This window comes from Rana temporaria, chromosome 12 (genome assembly GCF_905171775.1).
Source record: "Rana temporaria chromosome 12, aRanTem1.1, whole genome shotgun sequence".
Lineage (NCBI taxonomy): Eukaryota > Metazoa > Chordata > Amphibia > Anura > Ranidae > Rana > Rana temporaria.
In genome coordinates, this window is record NC_053500.1 from 138,155,885 (window position 1) to 138,179,088 (window position 23,204).

The 23,204-nt window shown below is 52.9% G+C and overlaps 1 protein-coding gene across 1 annotated transcript in view; it reads left to right on the top strand.

The window, feature by feature from the left end:
• RPTOR (regulatory associated protein of MTOR complex 1) overlaps window positions 1-23,204 on the top strand; it is a gene marked incomplete at its 3' end in the record, with an annotated part of 186,144 nt that overhangs the window by 132,057 nt on the left and 30,883 nt on the right. The window contains 6 exon segments of the mRNA XM_040330942.1: window positions 10,618-10,718; window positions 11,638-11,782; window positions 17,071-17,146; window positions 19,176-19,277; window positions 21,337-21,420; window positions 22,509-22,619. Coding sequence (XP_040186876.1) covers window positions 10,618-10,718; window positions 11,638-11,782; window positions 17,071-17,146; window positions 19,176-19,277; window positions 21,337-21,420; window positions 22,509-22,619 — 619 coding nt within the window.

Consider the following 23,204-nt stretch of genomic DNA (forward strand, 5'->3'; position numbering starts at 1 on the left):
TGTGTGAATGTAGAGTTGCTGTGATCGCAGGGGCAGCACCGGGTACAAAAGAATATCTCAGTATAGCTGCGTCACATTTCTGTGTTTTCACACTGGTGAACTACAGTGCACTGAGCACTCCCCAACACACAGTGTGAGTGCGGGGCTGTCCCTGCAGCTGCTGCATCCCAGCAGATATCAATGGGACTTCCTGCATAGGGATGGATGGAACATCTGTGCTCCCAAATGCGGGTGGACATAGCGCCTGCTGGGCCGCATTATTTATTACACCCAACTAAAGGAGACCCCAGACTTCCAAATCTCATTATTGATCTATTTTTTTTTTAAAGTGTATTTTGTGCGTGTACTCGAGAGAGGAGCCGGACTGCAGGAGTTGGGAGTAGGCAGGCCTCCCCCAGAGGCAATCTGCCACCTTTCTCCATGCCCCGGGTGGCAATGGTGGGTGTGTGAGGGGGTCCTCCCACACAGCCCGCCCTAGCCCTACCTGCTCCGCTTTGAAGCCCAACGGGGCAGAGGGACTCCCTATAAGGGAGTGAGAGGATCTAGCCCGCTCAACCAGCCCCATTAGTCCTTCGCCTCTCTTTTTAGAGACCGCGTGGTAAAAGTGCGTGCATGTTAACCCAATTTCGAGTGCGTGTAAGTGTGGTGGTTTTTGTGGGAGGGGGTGGGCGTACTAAGCGCAGGCTTACCTTGCATAGCACACCCACCGGGAGCCGGGCTGTGACCACCAAACTCAATTCACATGTAGCTGAGACAGGGATCCGAACCCCTAGCTGCAGAGGTGAATGGCTTGCCAGCGCAGTGCCAATCGCGTTGAGCCACCGCAGCTCCCCTATTATTAATCTATTTTTGACCCCCATCCCAAGGGACATTGAGAATTGTCCCTTGCAGTGGGATAGCTTTTACTTCCATGGCAGAGCTATGGACTTGATGATGTCAGGACCCTAGAACACTGGAGCATGAGGGACAAGGTGCTGTAGGGACTGGTCTAGCAGCAGGGAGGAGTACGTAATTATTTTATTGTTCACCTAGACCTAAACAACTAACTAACCCTTACAGTGTGGGCCCAGCTTCACTGGAGATGGGCTTTAAAGTAGAATGGAAGCCCTTTCGTTTTGGATAAAGTAAGGGTTGAATTGTACATGTGGAAATGAAATGCTGAACCCTTCGTTGTGGAGGCTTTCCATGGAGCTGCTGTGACCCTGGGGTAATATGAAGATGGAAGCTAGTTCCCGTGGCCATGGTCTTTGGCCTCCTCCCTACACCTTCCTATTGGCTGGGCCACTACAGAAGAGTGGAGCCAACTCCATAAAGACATGGTATGACCAGTTTGGTGTGAAGGAACTCCAATGTCATGCACAGAGCCCTGACCTCATCCCTACTGGTCACCTTTAGAATGAATTGCAACACCAAAGAGTGGGGATGTTGTAGACACAAAGGAGGGTAATTCTGTTAATGGACCATGGGAAGAGGGGGGGCGACACCATATAAGTGGCCATAGGAATACTCCTTAATAATGGCCGTGGTTTCTGAAATAAGATATCCAGAGACATGGTGTGGAGGAACTCCAGTGTCCTGTACAGAGCCCTGACCTCATCCCTACTGATCACCTTTAGGATGAATTGGAACACCAAAGAGTGGGGATGTTGTAGCCACAAAGGAGGGTAACTCTGTTAATGGACCATGGGAAGAGGGGGGCGACACCATATAAGTGGCCATAGGAATACTCCTTAATAATGGCCGTGGTTTCTGAAATAAGATGTCCAGAGACATGGTGTGGAGGAACTCCAGTGTCCTGTACAGAGCCCTGACCTCATCTCTACTGATCACCTGACCTCATCTCTACTGATCACCTGACCTCATCCCTACTGATCACCTGAACTCATCCCTAATGACCACCTTTGAAATGAATTGGAACGCTGACTGCAAGCCAGGTCTTTTTTTTTGGTGCCCAATGTGAGGCCCAACATGTGAGCCAGGTCTTCTCATCCAACATCAGTACCCAACCTCACAAATGGCAGAAATACCAACAAACGCCCTCCAATATCTTGCGGAAAGTCTTGCCAGAAGAGTGGACGCTGTTCTAGGGGGGGTGGGATGGAAACTCTGAGAAGGAAAGATCTTGATGATGCTGGGTGTCCTCCACACAGGAAATGAAGCGGGCTCTATCTGATTTGCTGCAGCTTCCAATGCCTCGTACACGCGATCGGAATTTCCGACTTTTCCCAATCCGAAATTCCGACCGTGTGTATGCCCGAACGGCGTAATTCCATCGGAAATTCCGACCGTGTGTATGCCCGAACGGAGTAATTCCATCGGAAATTCCGACCGTGTGTATGCCCAAACGGAGTAATTCCATCGGAAATTCCGACCGTGTGTATGCCCGAACGGAGTAATTCCATCGGAAATTCCGACCGTGTGTATGCCCGAACGGAGTAATTCCATCGGAAATTCCGACCGTGTGTATGCCCGAACAGAGTAATTCCATCGGAAATTCCGACCGTGTGTATGCCCGAACGGAGTAATTCCATCGGAAATTCCGATGACTTCCATTGGAGTTTACATAGAGAACGTGTTCTATTTTCCTCCGATGGAATTCCGATGTGAATGGTGGGGCTGGGGAAGGATTTAGGACTGAAGGGAAGGCTGGAATTTAGCTTTAACCCTTGATCATTATGTCACCGGCGGTGTTATTACATTCTTCAGGCGGGAGTGGTCCCGTGGGGGACTGTGGTAGTTCAGCGTGTTCCCATCACCGGCATTGTGGGTTAATAAATCTTTGCAGCGGCAGCTTTGGGAAATAACGGTAGTAGAGCACACTCTCTCTTTCCTTCCTCCCTCTCTCTGCCGGGTAAATCTCATTGTGTTCTGGATACTCCCCCCCACCTAATGTATCCGTCCCTCTGTTCGACACGTGCCAGAAATATCAATTATCCGATCCCTATACTTCCTCAGCCATGTAACGCTGCACCTGGGGAGTCCAACGCAGCCGTCTTTAAGGCCAGCATGGCAGTTTGTTTCCTAATTAGACAGAAGGAAATTATCTGCAGACGCCTTTAACCTCTCCACATCGAAAAAGAGCGAGCGCCGCTGCATCCTGAGGGAAATGTGATGTCTACCACCTGTTTGTGTCAGCCGTCCAGCGCTGAACGCGGGAACTGCAGAGCTGGATACCGCATGGAAATAAAAATCTACCTGTCTAGACTATTCAGAATTCTTCTCAGAGCCTCCAACCGATTTCGATCACCCCCCCCCCCCCTCTTCCTCCCGCTGGTGACCCCTCTAGTGAAATAAAGATCTAAATGGAGGAATTAGGACATCCTTCCTTCCTCCTGGTGACCCCTCTAGTGATATAAAGATCTATGTAGAGGAATCGGGACCTCCTTCCTTCTCCTGGTGACACCTCTAGTGATATAAAGATCTATGTAGAGGAATCAGGACCTCCTTCCTCCTCCTGGTGACCCCTCTAGTGATATAAAGATCTATATGGAGGAATCGGGACCTCCTTCATCCTCCTGGTGACCCCTCTAGTGATATAAAGACCTATATAGAGGAATCAGGACCTCCTTCCTCCTCCTGGTGACCCCTCTAGTGATAAAAAGATCTATATAGAGGAATCAGGACCTCCTTCATCCTCCTGGTCACCCCTCTAGTGATAAAAAGATCTATATAGAGGAATCGGGACCTCCTTCCTCCTCCTGGTGACCCCTCTAGTGATATAAAGATCTATATAGAGGAATCAGGACCTCCTTCCTCCTGCTGGTGACCCCTCCAGTGATAAAAAGATCTATACTGTATAGAGAAGTGGTCATCGACCCTGTCCTCAGGGCCCACTAACAGGCCAGGTTTGCAAGATAACCGAAATACATCACAGGTGATAACATTTGCTGCTCAGTGATTGCAGTATTCTAGTCTGCATCTCCCCAAATACTAATAATAGTAATACATAAAACCTGGCCTGTTAGTGGGCCCTGAGGACAGTGTTGATGACCACTGATATAGAGGACCTCCTTCCTCCTGGTGACCGACCCCTCTAGTGATATAAAGATCTATATGGCCCCTTTCACATGTACAGATCCCATGAGCATCCGTACCTTTCTCATCCGCTTGCTCAGCGGGGATCGCTCCCTCGATCCCCGCTGAGCCAGTGATCTGCCGAGTTGGTTCCGGCTATCGGGAAAGTTCCTGCGCAGGTGCAATCTGATGTGCCGAGATGGTTCCGGCCAACGGGAAAGTTCCTTCAAGGACTGCGCAGGCGCAAACTTGCCGACGGAAATCTCCGAACCACGGCTGGCATCCAGGGCTACGTGGATTTTCAAGCAAAGTGGCCAGTCGGCCTCACGTCCTTGCTTCGCTCGGACAGCTCGCTCCGCTCGCTCAGCCTCCTGGCTCTTTTTTTAACATCCTCCAATCCACAGGGATGTTAAAGAATGAGCCTGAATCCCGGGCGAGGTTCGGAGATTTTCGGTCGGCAAGTTTGCGCCTGTGCAGTCCTTGAAGGAACTTCCCCGTTAGGGGAACCTTAAGGACAAGTCTTCGGCAGATGACAGGGGCGGTGTGCAGGGACCGCCCTGTCAGATCTCTGCTTTCCTCTATGGTAGGATCAGATGAACACGGACCGTCTGGGGGGGGTCGGATGAACACAGATTTTCCTCTGTCTGCAGAATCGGACCATATCGGGGACCGATGAGATTGGGTGTCAGCGGAATGTTCATCCGATGAGATCGGGTGTCAGCGGATGTTCATCCGCTGACACCCGCTATCCCATAGGGATACATGTATGTCCAAATTTCATCCAAAAACAGATGGATGAAATAGACATACGCACATGTGAAAGGGGCCTATGGAGGAATCATTTCCTCCTCCTGGTGACTGACCCCTCTAGTGATATAAAGATCTATATGGAGGAATCAGGACCTCCTTCCTCCTCCTGGTGACCCCTCTAGTGATATAAAGATCTATATAGAGGAATCAGGACCTCCTTCCTCCTCCTGGTGACCCCTCTAGTGATATAAAGACCTATATAGAGGAATCGGGTCCACCTTCTTCCTGCTGGTGACCCCTCTAGTGATATAAAGATTTATATAGAGGAAGTGGGACCTCTTTCCTTCTGGTGACCCATCTAGTGATATAAGGATACATGACCTCCTTCCTCCTCATGGTGACCGACCCCCCCCTCTAGTGCTATAAAGATCTATATAGAGGAATCGGGACCTCCTTCCTTCCTGCTGGTGACCCCTCTAGTGATATATACATCCTATATAGAGGAATCAGAACCTCCTTCCTTCCTTCCTTCCTGCTGGTGACCCCTCTAGTGATATAAAGATCTATATAGAGGAATCGGGACCTCCTTCCTTCCTGCTGGTGACCCCTCTAGTGATATAAAGATCTATATAGAGGAATCGGGACCTCCTTCCTTCCTGCTGGTGACCCCTCTAGTGATATAAAGATCTATATAGAGGAATCGGGACCTCCTTCCTTCCTGCTGGTGATCCCTCTAGTGATATAAAGATCTATATAGAGGAATCGGGACCTTCTTCCACCTGCTGGTGACCCCTCTAGTGATCATAAGAGCTATATAGAGGAATCAGGGCTGGTTTTTCAGAACTCTTTTCTCTGGACTCTACAGAGTGTAACTTGAGTTTTCTGCCCATATTTTTTTTTTCTGAAATCTCAGACAAACTTTATACATTTTGCACTTTGAATGGATGTAGAGATGTGGTATTTGGATTAATCATTTTGGTAATATTCTTTATGATTGGTTTCTGAATTGCGGTCGATGAATACGATGGCAGCAGACCTTGCCTGAACACTCAATGTTGGTGTGCCATCAGCAGAGACCCTTCTCGGAGTCGAGTGTTAATTTTCTCTTTCCTGAACGGCCGCCTCACCTGAGCAGATTGGTAATTTGCAGCACTAACATGTCATTTATTGTGTAAGCAGGTGAAGTGGCTGAGCGCCGCTGTGCGCCGGGGTCATTTATGCTGCGGCACTGCCAAAGTGGGTTAGCGAGAGTAGGTCAGTGAAGAGGAGAGGCTGCGGCAGACGAAGCCGCACAGCCCCCAGATGGCGGCCTCCTCCCGCGCGTTCATCCAGGGAATAGTTTAGAAGGATGGCAGTCAAAAGGCTAATGACAGTAAATTGCTGTATTTATGGGTAAAGCATGAGCGATTAGGACAGACGCGGCGAGGACAAGCGGTGGCTGGAGGACGGGGATCAGAGTGAATTCCGCCCGCTCGTGTAGTCATTACTGCAGATACATTATTCTCTTCATTCAATGGCTGTGGGAGATCCACCGGCCTCGCTTTCTGGTTAATCTCCATTAGGAGCTCCATGGCCAAAAGTGACAGAAAAGAAAATATATAATTAATGAAGATTTTCCGATAAGTTGCTGAGTTACCAGTTGTATAGAAGCCTCATGCCCCCCAAATGCAGCTCTTTCATCTACAAACCAGTGCAATGCCCCCCCCCCCCCCCCCCCGGTACAGCTAGCCTTAAAGTGTTACTAAACCCACAACAGTAAAATCAGTCTGAATATGCAGTAAAGCATGCTTGTTATACTCACTGTGGCACCTAAGGCGTGTAAAAATGCTGTTTGATACGGCCTCCTCCTGATCCTCTCCTCCTTCCATTGTCCCCAATCCATCTCCTGATGGTACAGAGCCTTGGGGGCACTCTGCACATGCTCAGTTTGGTGTGTATTGCTAAAGACTTTTTTTTTCTTGGGAGGGTGCATGTGATCAGCACAGGGCCAATCGGCACTGTCCAGACAGAGGTTTAGGGGTCATGCAGCCTCATTGCACGGTCAGAGGAGAATGAAAACTCCTCTTACAAGCTTTAACCAGACACTGGTTGGAGCCACACGACTGCTATATACTGCTGATGAGAAAAGGTATTTAGCCGTTTATATTTACAAAAATAACTGCATTTCCATGTTCTGTGTACTGTGGGAGACCAGATATAGTGACAACTGCAGGGTGCTGGGGAGACCAGATAAAGTGACTGCAGGGTGCTGGGGAGACCAGATATAGTGACGACTGCAGGGTGCTGGGGAGACCAGATATAGTGACGACTGCAGGGTGCTGGGGAGACCAGATATAGTGACGACTTCAGGGTGCTGGGGAGACCAGATATAGTGACGACTGCAGGGTGCTGGGGAGACCAGATATAGTGACGACTGCAGGGTGCTGGGGAGACCAGATATAGTGACGACTGCAGGGTTCTGGGGAGAGCAGATATAGTGACGACTGCAGGGTGCTGGGGAGAGCAGATATAGTGACGACTGCAGGGTACTGGGGAGACCAGACCTAGTGACTGCAGGCTCCTGGGTTTAGTAACACTTTAAGGCTAGGTTCACACCTGTGCAGGTGGTGCTGCTGCAGGACCCACACAGGGAAACTTGTGGCCCGGTAACCCTAATGGCACGCCACCAGCACAGGAAATTGTACTGTATTAAGCGGTCTCCGTGCAGGCTGCAGTTCCCAAAGGAGTGCAGGGACTTATTTTCTTGTCACGCTGCATGGCAGCCCATTCAAATGATTGGGCTCTTGTGCCCGTGAAACCCGTGGCCCGCATGGCCCCAAAGATGTGAACCTAGTGTAAAGGAGAAGTACAGGGAAAGCTCCTATGGCCCCCCTACTCCTATGGATGACCCAGAGTTCACCTCGTTCTGCACCCCTGTGACCTGTTTTCACCTGACAGCGGGCTAAATCCCTCCTGACAGGAATCCCCCCAATGTGTCCCCCGCAGCTAATTGCAGGGAACCCCCAATGTGTCCCCCGCAGCTAATCGCAGGGAACTCCCAAGGTGTCCCCTGCAGCTAATCGCAGGGAACTCCCAAGGTGTCCCCTGCAGCTAATCGCAGGCGGTGATGGGGAGGGGGGATGCCAGTCTGCCTCCAGTTAGTTGTAGATTTTGAACAGGTAGAGGGATATAACCGCGCCAGGTTGGAAGACGCCAATCCCAGCGTCCCCTCAGTGGCGATGAAGGCGTATGGCGGAGGCGCGGGATCTTGCGGCTTCACCAGATGTTTTCCTGTTTGTTTCTCTGAAAAAATTATTGATGTGATCTGCAGCATTGAAGTCAGGAAAGCTGCAGTCACACCGCCGCAGCCCATTACATAAGGCACACGGGGGAGAGCGCAGTGCTATTGTTCCTTGATAGCAGCAGCTGGGAGGAGTCAACCGGCCACTCTGCACACAGCCAGCAGATCTTTCATCTTCATCCACCTCTACAGCCAGCCATACACCCGTACAATCTCCTCCCAAAATCGGAGCGACAAATTCCGAGTGAAAACTGAGAAGAAAATTCATTCGCTCATGCCGATGTTTTTATCTCGACGTTCGATTTCAGAATGCGTAATTTTTCTCAAATTAAACCCACAGCCACCATTAGCATGAAACACTTTCCATCTTAATGAATCTGACCTCTCTATAGAAATTCAACCTAATATGAAAAAAATAAAAAATCCTACATGTGTGCGTCCCGCTTTCCTCTCCATTTTCCTATTGCTGTTCTGAATGGATGGGCCACCTTACAGGATAAGCTCCCCTCTTGTAAACATGTTTGCAGTATCCGACCTCCCCCTGCGACAGCTGCTTGGGGGATCCTCTCCCCGCGTCCATTGTCACAGTTTAAATTCAGCACAGGTGTGTGGCGTTCTACCCACACAGCTGCATCATTCATTCACAGTTCTGTGAAGAAACTACAACTCTCATCTTCCAACAATGCAGACGGCTTTTAGTTCATTGATTCTTCCTGCTCTTCAGTAACGGTTTTGCCCTAATGGAGGTATGAGTGTCTGCAGGAGCATCACATTGCACCACTGATCCACCGACCTACCAATCCGCTGATCCACTGACCTACCAATCCGCTGATCCACTGACCTACCAATCTGCTGATCCACCGACCTACCAATCCACTGATTCACCGACCTATCAATCCGCTGATCCGCCGACCTACCAATCCGCTGATCCGCCGACCTACCAATGCGCTGATCCACCGACCTACCAATGCGCTGATCCACCTACCTACCAATCCGCTGATCCACCGACCTACCGATCCGCTGATCCACCGACCTACCGATCCGCTGATCCACCGACCTACCGATCCGCTGACCTACCGATCCGCTGATCCACCGACCTACCGATCCGCTGATCCACCGACCTACCGATCCGCTGATCCACCGACCTACCGATCCGCTGATCCACCGACCTACCGATCCGCTGATCCACCGACCTACCGATCCGCTGATCCACCGACCTACCAATCCGCTGATCCACCGACCTACCAATCCGCTGATCCACCGACCTACCAATCCGCTGATCCACCGACCTACCAATCCGCTGATCCACCGACCTACCAATCCGCTGATCCACCAATCCTCTGATTGCGGGTGCAATGAATTGAGGCTGTAGCATTTTTTTTTTTTTTTTTACAAAAGCCCCCCCATGAAAAATAAAGTCAGCAGCTACAAATCCTGTAGCTGCTGACTTTTAATATTAGGACACTTACCTGTCCAGGGTTCCCGCGATGTTGGCACCCCATCTGGTTTTAATTGGCTATCGGGTGCTGCCGCTGTTGTAGTGTCCCAAAGATTGTATGTGACGCCCTGGTGATGTCTTATATAACGAAACGATCGTCGGGACGCTACGCGCACACACGCCCTGCTCATGCACAATTGCTTTTATGCACGTTTTATCTGTAAGGAATTCCTTTTTGTTTGTAGTGGACACTCATCTTGAGCCAGAATGTGTGTATGCAGCATTTGCCATTAAACATACCCAAAGAGAGAATATCACACTGTTGGAGTCTTTGTTTCCTTGCATATCTGCATTTCCTAGTATTGAGGCTATCTGATCATCGGCCAGTGTCTGTAGAGCAAGGGTCTCAAACTGGCGATCCTCCAGCTGTTGCAAAACTACAAGTCCCATGAGGCAGAACTCGACAAAATCCGGGCGCCAGGTCGCAATTTGCGACAAATTACCGGCCGTCGCGGGCCCGCTGCGATCATGCGGCGGGGAGGTGGGGGCACACGGAGGCACAGGACCCTGTGTCTCCGTGCGCCCCCACCTCCACCGCCGTGTGATCGCGGCTCTGCAGCTCTGCATGGCAGCCAATCAGCTTCCAGGTTTTATTATCAAAGCTTCACTGAACAAGCTGAAGTTAGAAGCTGATTGGCTGCCATGCACAGCTGTAAATCTCCCCCATTGTGTCTATAAAGAGGCTGCAAGAGATCGGCAGGGCTGAGAAAAGGACGAGATAAAAAAGGCAAAACTAGATACATTAGTGAAGTAAATGTCATTCATTTGCAGTTTAGATCTTCATTAAATAAAAAGTTAAAAAGGAAAATTGGAACAGGAAGCGAAAAAATGTTGCGTCTTCCCATTGGTCAGTTACAGATCTTAGCGGCTATGATGTTTTCTAATCTCAAAGTCCCTCTTTACCCCGTGCAGCCTGAGTCCTCGCTGGGGAATCGGCGTCAGTGATTGGATTTGTGACCCTCGTCTCTCCTGTCATGTTGCGGTGACTTGTCGCCATCCCCAGTGGGATTCCCTCCGCCACCACCGAGGTAATTGTATTTCCTTCCCTCTCATGTGTCTTTCTTCTCCTCCTCAGGATTCCGGGGCGATTGAATGACAGGCGCACTCCTCTAGGAGAACTCAACTGGATCTTCACCGCAATTACTGACACCATCGCATGGAACGTCCTGCCGAGAGGTACGCAGATACTGGCCGTCACTGCGTGCCTGCTGACACACTGACATCTGCACACAACTTCCTTCCACCATATTGTATCTGGGGTGTCTTCTCATTGACCAGTTACTGTCCCCAGCTCCTGGATCCCACAATTATCCACCAATGAGAATAGTCACAGAGAGGGCCGCCCCTCTGCTCCAAACTGGGGGGCCGCCCCTCTGCTCCAAACTGGGGGGCCGCCCCTCTGCTCCAAACTGGGGGGCCGCCCCTCTGCTCCAAACTGGGGGGCCGCCCCTCTGCTCCAAACTGGGGGGCACCCCCTCTGCTCCAAACTGGGGGGCCGCCCCTCTGCTCCAAACTGGGGGGCCGCCCCTCTGCTCCAAACTGGGGGGCCGCCCCTCTGCTCCAAGCTGGGGGGCCGCCCCTCTGCTCCAAGCTGGGGGGCCGCCCCTCTGCTCCAAGCTGGTGGGCCGCCCCTCTGCTCCAAGCTGGGGGGCCGCCCCTCTGCTCCAAGCTGGGGGGCCGCCCCTCTGCTCCAAACTGAGATTTATATGCTCTGCACATGCTGGGGCGTTCACATATACAGTGCATCCAGAAAGTATTCACATCGCTTCACTTTTCACACATTGGCTGTGGATATTTCCCTATAAGACCTTGTAGAGGGGGTGTGCCCATTCCCTGCACTCATGTCTCAGATTACACTCAGTGCTGTGTATTGTGTGACATCAGATCTCCGCCCCCCTGCCTTGTGGAGCTGAGAGATCCTGTGTAAATTCTGCACTTTGAATGGATGTAGAGAAGAGTGTAGCTAAACAGGTTAAAAAAAACGGAAAGTTTAGCTCCTCCCCCACTGTATACGGAACCGGCTTTAGCAGCTCCATAGACGGGAAGATTTCTCTGCTGTCCCGATCGGGTGATCCAAGTGTCTCTTCTCTTTCAGATCTCTTCCAGAAGCTGTTCCGGCAGGACCTGCTGGTGGCCAGCCTCTTCCGCAACTTCCTATTGGCTGAGAGGATTATGAGGTCTTACAATTGCACGCCTGTCAGCAGTCCTCGGCTGCCCCCCACTTTCATGCATGCCATGTGGTAAGTCCTTACAGTTGGCTTCAGTAATTAAGTATCTTTTTTGTTAATTTAAATCTCTCTGAAAATTTTAAGTGGACAAGAGACTACATCTATTCCTAACAATGTCTCCTCCCCCTCCTCCTACCTGTCCTACCCTAACCTATACTGTATATAAAAGGTCTGGGTACTTGCCTGTTCGGTCACATGATCCCGCAACTCCAGCTCCCTTGTGTCAGTGAGCGGCTGCTGCAGGGGAGAGGAGGGAGTGTGGCAACGACGGCTGGGCCATGGGAGCCAATGGGTGATGTCGCCGCTCCCTTACACAGAGCTGAGGGATCATGTGACTGGATTGAAAATAGGTAAGTACGCCAAGCTTTTATAAGAATAGTTGCGGTTCGACGTTCCTTCCACTTTAAGGTGTATACATACAACGTATGCGCACGGCTTCATCCATATTTGATATCCTCCCATATGCCGGATCTGTATTCTCTTCCATCTCTTCGCATCGGATCCGCTGACTATAACACAACTTTTCCACTTCTGCAGAATACAAAGGAAGAAGCATTGCAAGCACCCCATAATAGTGTTATCTGTGGTCATGTGACTGGTGGGTTACCGTCTCCAGCTTTTCATAGGGATTGGGGAGGGGATATCGGCTGCTGTATTGACAGCGATACCCCATACATGAGCCATCATGTGTGACTCTAAGGCCTCGTTTACACTTGCTTTGCTCTTTGAAGAATGATTCACTCTTGGATCGTTCTTCTGAGAGCAGGCGGTGAGCTGGTGTTGTATCACCATATACGAGAACCTCCTAAATACCGCACTACTGCACCGAAACTGGGTGGTTGCGGGGTAGTTGCAGCATGGTCCCCTCCTTATGAATGGGATGTGTTTGTTGGGTGGTAGTGCTTCATTTATTTTGGAGTCTCCTCGTTAATGGAGTGTATGGGTAGGCAGCCCCTTCCGGAGCGGGGTGTATGGGTAGGCAGCCCCTTCCGGAGCGGGGTGTATGGGTAGGCAGCCCCTTCCGGAGCGGGGTGTATGGGTAGGCAGCCCCTTCCGGAGCGGGGTGTATGGGGTAGGCTGCCCCTCCCGGTGCGGGGTGTATGGGGTAGGCTGCCCCTCCCGGTGCGGGGTGTATGGGGTAGGCTGCCCCTCCCGGTGCGGGGTGTATGGGGTAGGCTGCCCCTCCCGGTGCGGGGTGTATGGGGTAGGCTGCCCCTCCCGGTGCGGGGTGTATGGGTAGGCTGCCCCTTCCGGTGCGGGGTGTATGGGTAGGCTGCCCCTTCCGGTGCGGGGTGTATGGGTAGGCAGCCCCTCCCACAGCCTGGCGTATGGGTGGGCCGCCCCTCCCCGCAGCCCAAGCGTATGGGTGGGCCGCCCCTCCCCGCAGCCCAAGCGTATGGGTGGGCCGCCCCTCCCCGCAGCCCAAGCGTATGGGTGGGCCGCCCCTCTCCGAGGCCCGAGCGTATGGGTGGGCCGCCCCTCTCCGAGGCCCGAGCGTATGGGTGGGCCGCCCCTCTCCGAGGCCCGAGCGTATGGGTGGGGCCGCCCCTCTCCGAGGCCCAAGCGTATGGGTGGGGCCGCCCCTCCCCGAGGCCCAAGCGTATGGGTGGGGCCGCCCCTCCCCGCAGCCCGAGCGTATGGGTGGGGCCGCCCCTCTCCGCGGCCCGAGCGTATGGGTGGGCCGCCCCTCCCCGCAGCCCGAGCGTCATGTTGTGTCTGAGCCTCGTCTTTAGGCAGCGAAGGAGGGGCTCCGTACAGCTGCTAGATGTGTAAATTCTCCTGTACGCGGCTCCTCTCATCTGTTTTTGTGGATTTTTTTATTAAAATGGCAATGTCAGCCGGGTTCCGTTCCATGCAATCTGCTACCCCTCCCCCATCTCCGGACATCTATTGATGAGACTTGTGACTTCTCTGAACATTTACGCTGGAAATATAATTTTCCTGAGATTACCATCTGAGGGCAAAATAGATTTTTGATCGTTTTTTCTTAGAAGTCTTAAAAGGAGATTTACCTTTAATCTTGGCGAGTGAAGCGCAATCCGCTGTCACTCACTGCCTTCCGGAATGCGGCAATGTCACCTTCAGAGCCGGAGCAAGTACAGTGACCTGAATAGCGGGGATTATGGAAGGACGAGGCTGGCCGGCCTCTGCTGTGATCACAGGAGGCACTGAAGAGAACCTGTCACATGCACAGATGATAGAAGGCTCTTCTAGGTGGCGGTACCCTTTGTGGCCTTATTAAAGTTCTTCTGCTGGGTTCCCCTAAATCTGGAGCACACCCCGCATACAGGAAACATTTTTTCAATCTTCTATTGTCCAATTTTGGTGAGCCTGTGCGAATTGTAGCCTCGGTTTCCTATTCTTAGCTGACAGGAGTGGCACCCGGTGTGGTCTTCTGTTGCTGTAGCCCATCTGCTTCAAGGTTGGATGTGTTGTGCGTTCAGAGATGGTATTCTGCATACCTTGGGTGTAACTAGGGGTTATTTGAGTTACTGTTGCCTTTTTGTCATCTGAAACCAGTCTGCCCATTCTCCTCTGACATCAACAAGGCATTTTCCTCCACACAACTGCTGCTTACTGGATATTTTCTCTTTCCCACCATTCTCTGTAAACCCGAGAGATGGTTGTGTGTGAAGATTCCAGAAATACTCAGACCATCCTGTCTTGCACCAACATCCATGCCACTATCAAAGTCACTTAAATCCCCTTTCTTCCCCATTCTAATCAATTTGAAAATCAGCAGGTCGTCTTCACCACATCTAGATGTCTGAATGCATTGAGTCACTGCCATGGGTGGGGAGGCGGAGAATTGGAGAGCCGGAGGGGTGGGGAGGCGGAGAATTGGAGAGCCGGAGCGGTGGGGAGGCGGAGAATTGGAGAGCCGGAGCAGTGGGGAGGCGGAGAATTGGAGAGCCGGAGCGGTGGGAGGGGAAGCGGAGAGTTGGCGAGCCGGAGCGGTGGGGATGCGGAGAGTTGGCGAGCCAGAGGGGTGGGGAGGCGGAGAGTTGGCGAGCCAGAAGGGAGGGGAGGTGGAGAGTTGGCGAGCCAGAGCAGTGGGGAGGCGGAGAGTTGGCGAGCCGGAGGGGTGGGGAGGCGGAGAGTTGGCGAGCCAGAGGGGTGGGGAGGCGGAGAGTTGGCGAGCCGGAGGGGTGGGGAGGCGGAGAGTTGGCGAGCCGGAGGGGTGGGGAGGCGGAGAGTTGGCGAGCCGGAGGGGTGGGGAGGCGGAGAGTTGGCGAGCCAGAAGGGTGGGGAACGGGAGAGTTGGCGAGCCAGAAGGGTGGGGAGGCGGAAAGTTGGCGAGCCAGAGGGGTGGGGAGGCGGAGAGTTGGCGAGCCAGAAGGGTGGGGAGACGGAGAGTTGGCGAGCCAGAGGGGTGGGGAGGCGGAGAGTTGGCGAGCCGGAGGGGTGGGGAGGCGGAGAGTTGGCGAGCCGGAGGGGTGGGGAGGCGGAGAGTTGGCGAGCCAGAAGGGTGGGGAACGGGAGAGTTGGCGAGCCAGAAGGGTGGGGAGGCGGAAAGTTGGCGAGCCAGAGGGGTGGGGAGGCGGAGAGTTGGCGAGCCAGAAGGGTGGGGAGACGGAGAGTTGGCGAGCCAGAGGGGTGGGGAGGCGGAGAGTTGGCGAGCCGGGGGGTGGGGACACCGCTCATCTCCGCCCCACCTTGTCTAAGCAGCCGGCAGCAGAGGGGCCACTGATTAGCATCTATGAGGGGAGATGATCTACGCCGCAGGTGTGGGGAGGGGTTAAATAGGCATAAGTCGAGGCTCGGTTGGCCCTTGTGTGGGGAGAGGATCTCCTGGGTGGGGGGTGGGATCATTAGGCAGAAGTTAGGGCCCGGTTGGCCCTTTTGAGGGGGAAGAGGATCTTCGCAGCAGCCGGATGTTTTCCCTCCTGGGGAGTAAATCACTCGCTGGCTGATAACTCCGGAGCTATAAAAAGATCATCCTGTCCATCAGAGGAGATCGATCGCTAATCTCCCTGGTTATTACCCAGGAGAGGGATTATTTAACCCCCTCATTGCCGGGACTTTCCACTCCCTGATTGGGATGACTCTGAGATTTTATAACCGGAGCGACACCTGAGACCCGGCTTTATCACCGATCGGAAATTACATCCTGTGTGCCGGGCGCCATTCACATCTTCCATGTCTACTACGCAATATCATGTGATCAACCTCAACGCTTTCTTGCCGTTAACTGCCAGAGATGTGTGCAAGAGTCAACTTATATCACAATATCCCCCTCCCCGCCCACACAATAGCCTCACCCCCCCTTGCTGGCGTGTGGCCTCACCCCCCCCCTTGCTGGCGTGTGGCCTCACCCCCCCCCTGCTGGCGTGTGGCCTCACCCCCCCCCCCCTGCTGGCGTGTGGCCTCACCCCCCCCTTGCTGGCATGTGGCCTCACCCCCCCCTTGCTGGCGTGTGGCCTCACCCCCCCTTGCTGGCGTGTGGCCTCACCCCCCCCCCTGCTGGCGTGTGGCCTCACCCCCCCCCCTGCTGGCGTGTGGCCTCACCCCCCCCCTTGCTGGCGTGTGGCCTCACCCCCCCCCCCTTGCTGGCGTGTGGCCTCACCCCCCCCCCTTGCTGGCGTGTGGCCTCACCCCCCCCCCCCCCTTGCTGGCGTGTGGCCTCACCCCCCCCCCCCTTGCTGGCGTGTGGCCTCACCCCCCCCCCTTGCTGGCGTGTGGCCTCACCCCCCCCCCCTTGCTGGCGTGTGGCCTCACCCCCCCCCCCTGCTGGCGTGTGGCCTCACCCCCCCCCTTGCTGCCGTGTGGCCTCACCCCCCCCCCCTTGCTGGCGTGTGGCCTCACCCTCCTGACACATCGTAGCCACCACCATATTACCCGGATGTCAGAGATCAGAGGAAGTTGTGATATCTGTCATACCCCCTCTATCTAATGCGCTGGACTAGTTGCGCCCCCTCCTCCAAAAATTGCCCCGGTGAGGGACCTGGTGGGGGAAAGGGGGTGTTGGTGGTAATAATTGCCCAGAGGTTAAATAGGTTTTTTGCATTTCCATACAAGTGTGGGGGAAGGGAATCGCTGCTTGAAGCAAACAGGAGGAGGGAGGACTGGTGTGGGGTCCAGTGGGAATGTCGGGAATTCTGAAAGAACTTTTTAAAATGGACGTCATCGCCACCACCCCCTCCCTTCCCAGACCGTGGCCCCCGGCCCCTCATTATTACAGGTGGAGGGCTGGTAGCTGTCCGATGTAAACGCATTTAGTGACCTCCATAGATCAGGATGATGAACGTTTCTCATTATTATTATTCAATCTTCATTCGTCTTTCCTCTTCTCCCTGCAGGCAGGCGTGGGATCTCGCCGTGGATATTTGTCTTTCTCAGCTGCCGACCATCATAGAAGAGGGCACGGCCTTCCAGGTATGGAAATTCAGTCCTCCCACGTGAAGGGCCAGGGGTCAGTCCCCCCCCCCCCCCCGGGTGTGAACGTGATGACCCCAAAGCCCAACCAATCTGGGGCCTGGAAGAGCTTTCCCCCTCTCTGTCCTGGTGACAAAGATTTCACCAAACAGCAAGTGAGGGAAAATCTCCAGCAAGGTGCAACCTAAAGATGGAAGTCTTGTATGGGGGAGGGTAACCTCTGCAAAGCTCAGCCATTCATTACAATAAAAAAAGGAACTCCGGTTGAAATACTGGTCCTTCTCTTCCATGTTGAAGCCCAGCTTCATTCAACATGTTTACTGTGAGCCCAGGTGTTGAGGACAAACCCCCTGGGGTACATCCTCGCCCCCCCCCCCCAGAGGTGCAGCCTTCCCCCAGAGGGAGGTACATCCTCAGCCCACATCCTTAGCCCCCCCAGAGGGAGGTACATCCTCAGCCACCCACCCCCAGAGGTGCAGCCTTCCCCCAGAGGGAGGTACATCCTCAGCCCACATCCTTACCCCCCCCAGAGGGAGGTACATCCTCAGCCACCCACCCCCAGAGGTGCAGCCTTCCCCCAGAGGGAGGTACATCCTCAGCCCACATCCTTAGCCCCCCCAGAGGGAGGTACATCCTCAGCCACCCACCCCCAGAGGTGCAGCCTTCCCCCAGAGGGAGGTACATCCTCAGCCCACATCCTTAGCCCCCCCAGAGGGAGGTACATCCTCAGCCACCCACCCCCAGAGGTGCAGTCTTCCCCCAGAGGGAGGTACATCCTCAGCCCACATCCTTAGCCCCCCCAGAGGGAGGTACATCCTCAGCCACCCACCCCCAGAGGTGCAGCCTTCCCCCAGAGGGAGGTACATCCTCAGCCTCCCCCCCAGAGGTGCATCCTTCGTACATCCTCAGCCCACATCCTTAGCCCCCCCCAGAGGGAGGTACATCCTCAGCCCCACTCCCAGAGGTACATCCTCAGCCCCCCGCCCCCCCCTCCCAGAGGTACATCCTCAGCCCCCCGCCCCCCTCCCCGAGGTACATCCTCAGCCCCCCTCCCCGAGGTACATCCTCCTCAGCCCGCCCCCCCCTTCCCGAGGTACATCATCCTCAGCCCGCCCCCCCCCCCTCCCGAGGTACATCATCCTCAGCCCGCCCCCCCCCTTCCCGAAGTACATCATCCTCAGCCCGCCCCCCCCCTTCCCGAGGTACATCATCCTCAGCCCGCCCCCTCCCCCTTCCCGAGGTACATCATCCTCAGCCCGCCCCCCCCTTCCCGAGGTACATCATCCTCAGCCCGCCCCCTCCCCCTTCCCGAGGTACATCATCCTCAGCCCGCCCCACCCCCTTCCCGAGGTACATCATCCTCAGCCCGCCCCCCCCCCCCTTCCCGAGGTACATCATCCTCAGCCCGCCTCCCCCTTCCCGAGGTACATCATCCTCAGCCGGCCCCCTTTCCCGAGGTACATCATCCTCAGCCCGCCCCACCCCCTTCCAGAGGTACATCATCCTCAGCCCGCCCCACCCCCTTCCAGAGGTACATTATTAGCCTGCACCCCCTTCCCGGGGTACATTATCAGCCTGCCCCCCCTTCCCGAGGTACATCATCCTCAGCCCGCCCCCCCCCCCCTCCAAGATACATCCTCACCCCCCCCCCCCCCCCCGAGGTACATCATCCTCAGCGCCCCCCTTCGGGTGTACATCATCTTCAGCCCCCCCCCCCCCCCCCCAGGTACATCCTCGGGCCTCCTGGAGATGCACCATTTTCCCTAGAGGTACTCCATCAGCCCCCTTGGGTTCACTGTGGAATGATGCAGGGATCAGCACCCATGTCATTATGTGGGTTCCGTTCACTGCAGCACTCCAATATGCTGTGGGGGAGGGGAGACTTGACACGACATGAAAAATAAGAGGTGTATTAATAAGAGGGGGAAAGTTGGAAGAGTGGGGGGAAATCGGTGGAAGGGTAGTACGGGATGTTGGAATAGTGGGAGGAGCTTGAGTCGGCCTCTCACATCCTGTGTTCCTCTTACAGCACAGCCCTTTCTTCGCTGAACAGCTGACGGCATTTCAGGTCTGGCTGACAATGGGTGTGGAGAACAGAAACCCACCGGAGCAACTGCCGATTGTCCTGCAGGTAGGTGCCGCGTCCTCACACTACCTCCCCTTCTTAACTGATAGGCTTTGTTTATACATGCGTACCTATAGATGGGGTGTGACACCTAAGTGTATTGTGACACCCTACCTATAGATGGGGCGTGACACCCAAGTGTATAGTGACACCCTACCTATAGATGGAGTGCGACACCCAAGTGTATAGTGACACCCTACCTATAGATGGGGTGTGACACCCTACCTATACCTATGTATAGTGACACCCTACCTATAGATGGGGTGTGACACCCTACCTATACCTATGTATAGTGACACCCTACCTATAGATGGGATGTGACACCCTACCTATACCTATGTATAGTGACACCCTATCTATACCTATGTATAGTGACACCCTACCTATAGATGGGGTGTGACACCCTACCTATAGATGGGGTGTAACCCCTAAGTGTATAGTGACACCCTACCTATAGATGGGGTGTGACACCTAAGTCTATAGCGACACCCTACCTATAAATAGGGTGTGACACCCATGAGTATTTTATAGAAGTGTAAAAATGTTTATGAAGAAATTGAAGTAATGGGTCGTGTGGTACCTGGAGAGCAGGATGGAGTCCATCATTTCCCCCCCCCCCCTTTTTTTTTGTTTTGTTACTGCCCCTCTCTCTGCAAACCTTAAATTCCCAATATATGATTGATATAGGATACAAACGCCCCGGGTAACCTCTATCACCACTGCGCCAATAAAAAAAAAGTTAAATAAACTACAGCTGCTACTTGGTGAATGAATAATTAAAATAAAAAAAACTTTACCTAAATAGGTGTAAGAAAATTGCAGCACTAATTAATATAATAATAAACAACATATAAACTCAATAACACCACTTGACAAGTGATAGAGTCCATAAAAAAATGATGAACAAATTTGATGAGAAAATTCCTTATTCTGTGAACCTTCCACCTCACCACCGTGCTGTGATAACTCCCCTCTGAAAAACGCACTCACCAGACGGATTTGCCTTTCACCCTCGTGTTAGGCTAAATCACTTGTGTATGATCCCACAAATGGATAAACAAATCTCAGCTGGACCACCGTGATAATCCCTCAATGTACATGAAAACAAAAGAAGTGCTCCAATAGTGTAAAATTGTACCACCAGTTTAATTCAAAATCACAGCAACACTTCATTCATTAAACTCACATGTAAAAAATTAAAAGTCAGCTTCAAACAAATCACAGCAAACATCAGTGTTTAGTTGGCTCTGCAGTGCTAGGCGGTGACGGCGGACCTGAGGTGTGTGCTCAGTTGGTATAGACTCACCACACTCCAGATTCTCGGCTCCCAGTATGGGACGAAACATGTCGGGAACGTGGCTACAGTTTCACTGACTAGAGACGCCGCTGCTGTTTAGACAACTTGCCGTTACTGGGAGCCGGAATCCTCGAGTGTGGTGAGTCTATACCAACTGAGCACACACCTCAGGTCCGCCGTCACCACCTAGCACTGCAGAGCCAACTAAACACTGATGATTGCTGTGATTTTGAATTAAACTGGTGGTACAATTTTACACTATTAGAGCACTTCTTTTGTTTCCCTGTACATTATTGAGGGATTATCACGGTGGTCCAGCTGAGATTCGTTTATCCATTTGTGGGATCATACACAAGTGATTTAGCCTAACACGAGAGGGAAAGGCAAATCCGTCTGGTGAGTGCGTTTTTCAGAGGGGAGTTATCACAGCACGGGGGTGAGGTGGAAGGTTCACAGAATAAGGAATTTTCTCATCGAATTTGTTCATCAATTTTTTATGGACTTTATATCGCTTGTCACGTGGTGTTATTGAGTTTGTGTTATTGTTATATTAATTAGTGCTGCAATTTTCTTACACTTATTTAGGTTAAGTTTTTTTCATTTTAATTAAACCTTAAATTCTGCTCAGATTTTTCTTCTGTAGAGATTGGTCCTTCCGAATTGTCTGTTCACGCCAAGTCTCCCGATCGCGCTCTGTATGGTATAGAATGCTCTTTCTTCCCTCCTAATTTGTGACCGGCTGTGGTCTAACTTCTTCTTGTATCTCAGGTGTTGCTGAGTCAGGTTCATCGCCTGCGTGCCCTGGACCTGTTGGGACGATTCCTGGACCTGGGACCCTGGGCCGTCAGCCTGGTAAGTGTCTGTGCTGGGATTGGTAGATGGATCTTGTACGCAGTGACTGAATGCTGATGACTTGATTTAGAGTGAATTCCGATGATCACAAATGGACACCTCTGATGGTGGAGGAAATACTTTGTTGCTGTGCAATTGCAGAGAAATATAAAGGGAAGAACCAAGAACATTGAAGATTCAAGAGATACAGATGTGCCAGAGAATGCCCAGCCCTGGGAATGCCCTGCCCATAGAGAACCCAGGGAATGCCCAGCCCATAGAGAACCCAGGGAATGCCCAGCCATGAGATTGTACAGCCCATAGAGAACCCATGGAATGTGCAGCCCAGGGAATTCCCAGCCCTGAGAATGTACAGCCCATAGAAACCCCAGGGAATGCCCAGCCCATAGAGAGCCCAGGGAATGCCCAGCCCATATAATGCACTGCATAGCCCATAGACAGTCCAGAGCATGCACATCCCAAGGAATGCCCAGCCCTGAGAGTGTTCGGTTCAGAGAATAACCAGACCAGGGAATGGCCAGAGAATGCCCACCTCAGGGAATGCCCAGCCCTAAGAATGTACAGCCCATAGAGAGCCCAGGGAATGCGCAGCCCAGGTAATGTTACAGCCCTTAGAGAGCCCAGGGCATGTCCAGCCCATATAATGCACTGCATAGCCCATAGATGGCACATCCCAAGGAATACCCAGCCCTGAGAGTGCTTGGCTCAGAGAATACCCAGACCAGGGAATGGCCAACCCTGAGAGTGCTTGGCCCAGAAAGTTCCCAGCTGGGAGAATGCCCATCCCACCATCAGATCTTTTGCTCTGCAATAAGAGAAATGCCTCCATGTTATGATGGATTTTACATTAAATACCAGATCCAGTTTTCGCAGATCTTGTGTGCTTTTGTTTGCTGTGAGTCAGCAGTGCATGCGTACGGCACAAAATGGCCACTGTGTACCTCTAGTCCAATCACATATCGGCCCATCCAGTGATGTTTTTGCCACACAAGACTAACTGTTTTTGTATTCTCAAGCAGAAATCCTGAAATGTGTTTTCCTGGGTCAGCTGTTAGCAGGTTTTATCTTCTTGTCTTTTCTCCTCACAGGCGTTATCGGTGGGAATCTTCCCCTATGTCCTGAAACTACTGCAGAGCTCAGCGCGGGAGCTCCGCCCACTCCTTGTCTTCATCTGGGCCAAAATCCTCGCCGTGGACAGTGTAAGTGAGGGCCCCTGGCAGCCAAGTCTAGAAGGGCTTTTCACACCTTCACCAGACAGCCTAGTATTTCATTTTACCTGAGATGCACTGGATGGCCAGAGGTTTATGAACACCTGACCATCACTCTTAGAAATGCTTGTTTGATATTCTATGGGCAGTAATATGGAGTGGCCCCTCTCCTGCAGCTATACCATCCTCCACTCTTCTGGGTAGGATTTCCACAAGATTTTAGAGGGTGTCTGTGGGGATTTGTTCCCATTTGTGAGGTCAGGTACTGAACTTGGAACACCAATTGTGAGCCAGGTCTTCCCATCCAATCCATCCCAAAGGTGACCAGTAGGGTTGCGGTTAGGTGACCAGTAGGGTTGCGGTTAGGTGGCCAGTAGGGTTGAGGTTAGGTGGCCAGTAGGCTTGAGGTTAGGTGACCAGTAGGCTTGAGGTTAGGTGGCCAGTAGGGTTGCGGTTAGGTGGCCAGTAGGGTTGCGGTTAGGTGGCCAGTAGGGTTGCGGTTAGGTGGCCAGTAGGGTTTGAGGTTAGGTGGCCAGTAGGGTTTGAGGTTAGGTGGCCAGTAGGGTTTGAGGTTAG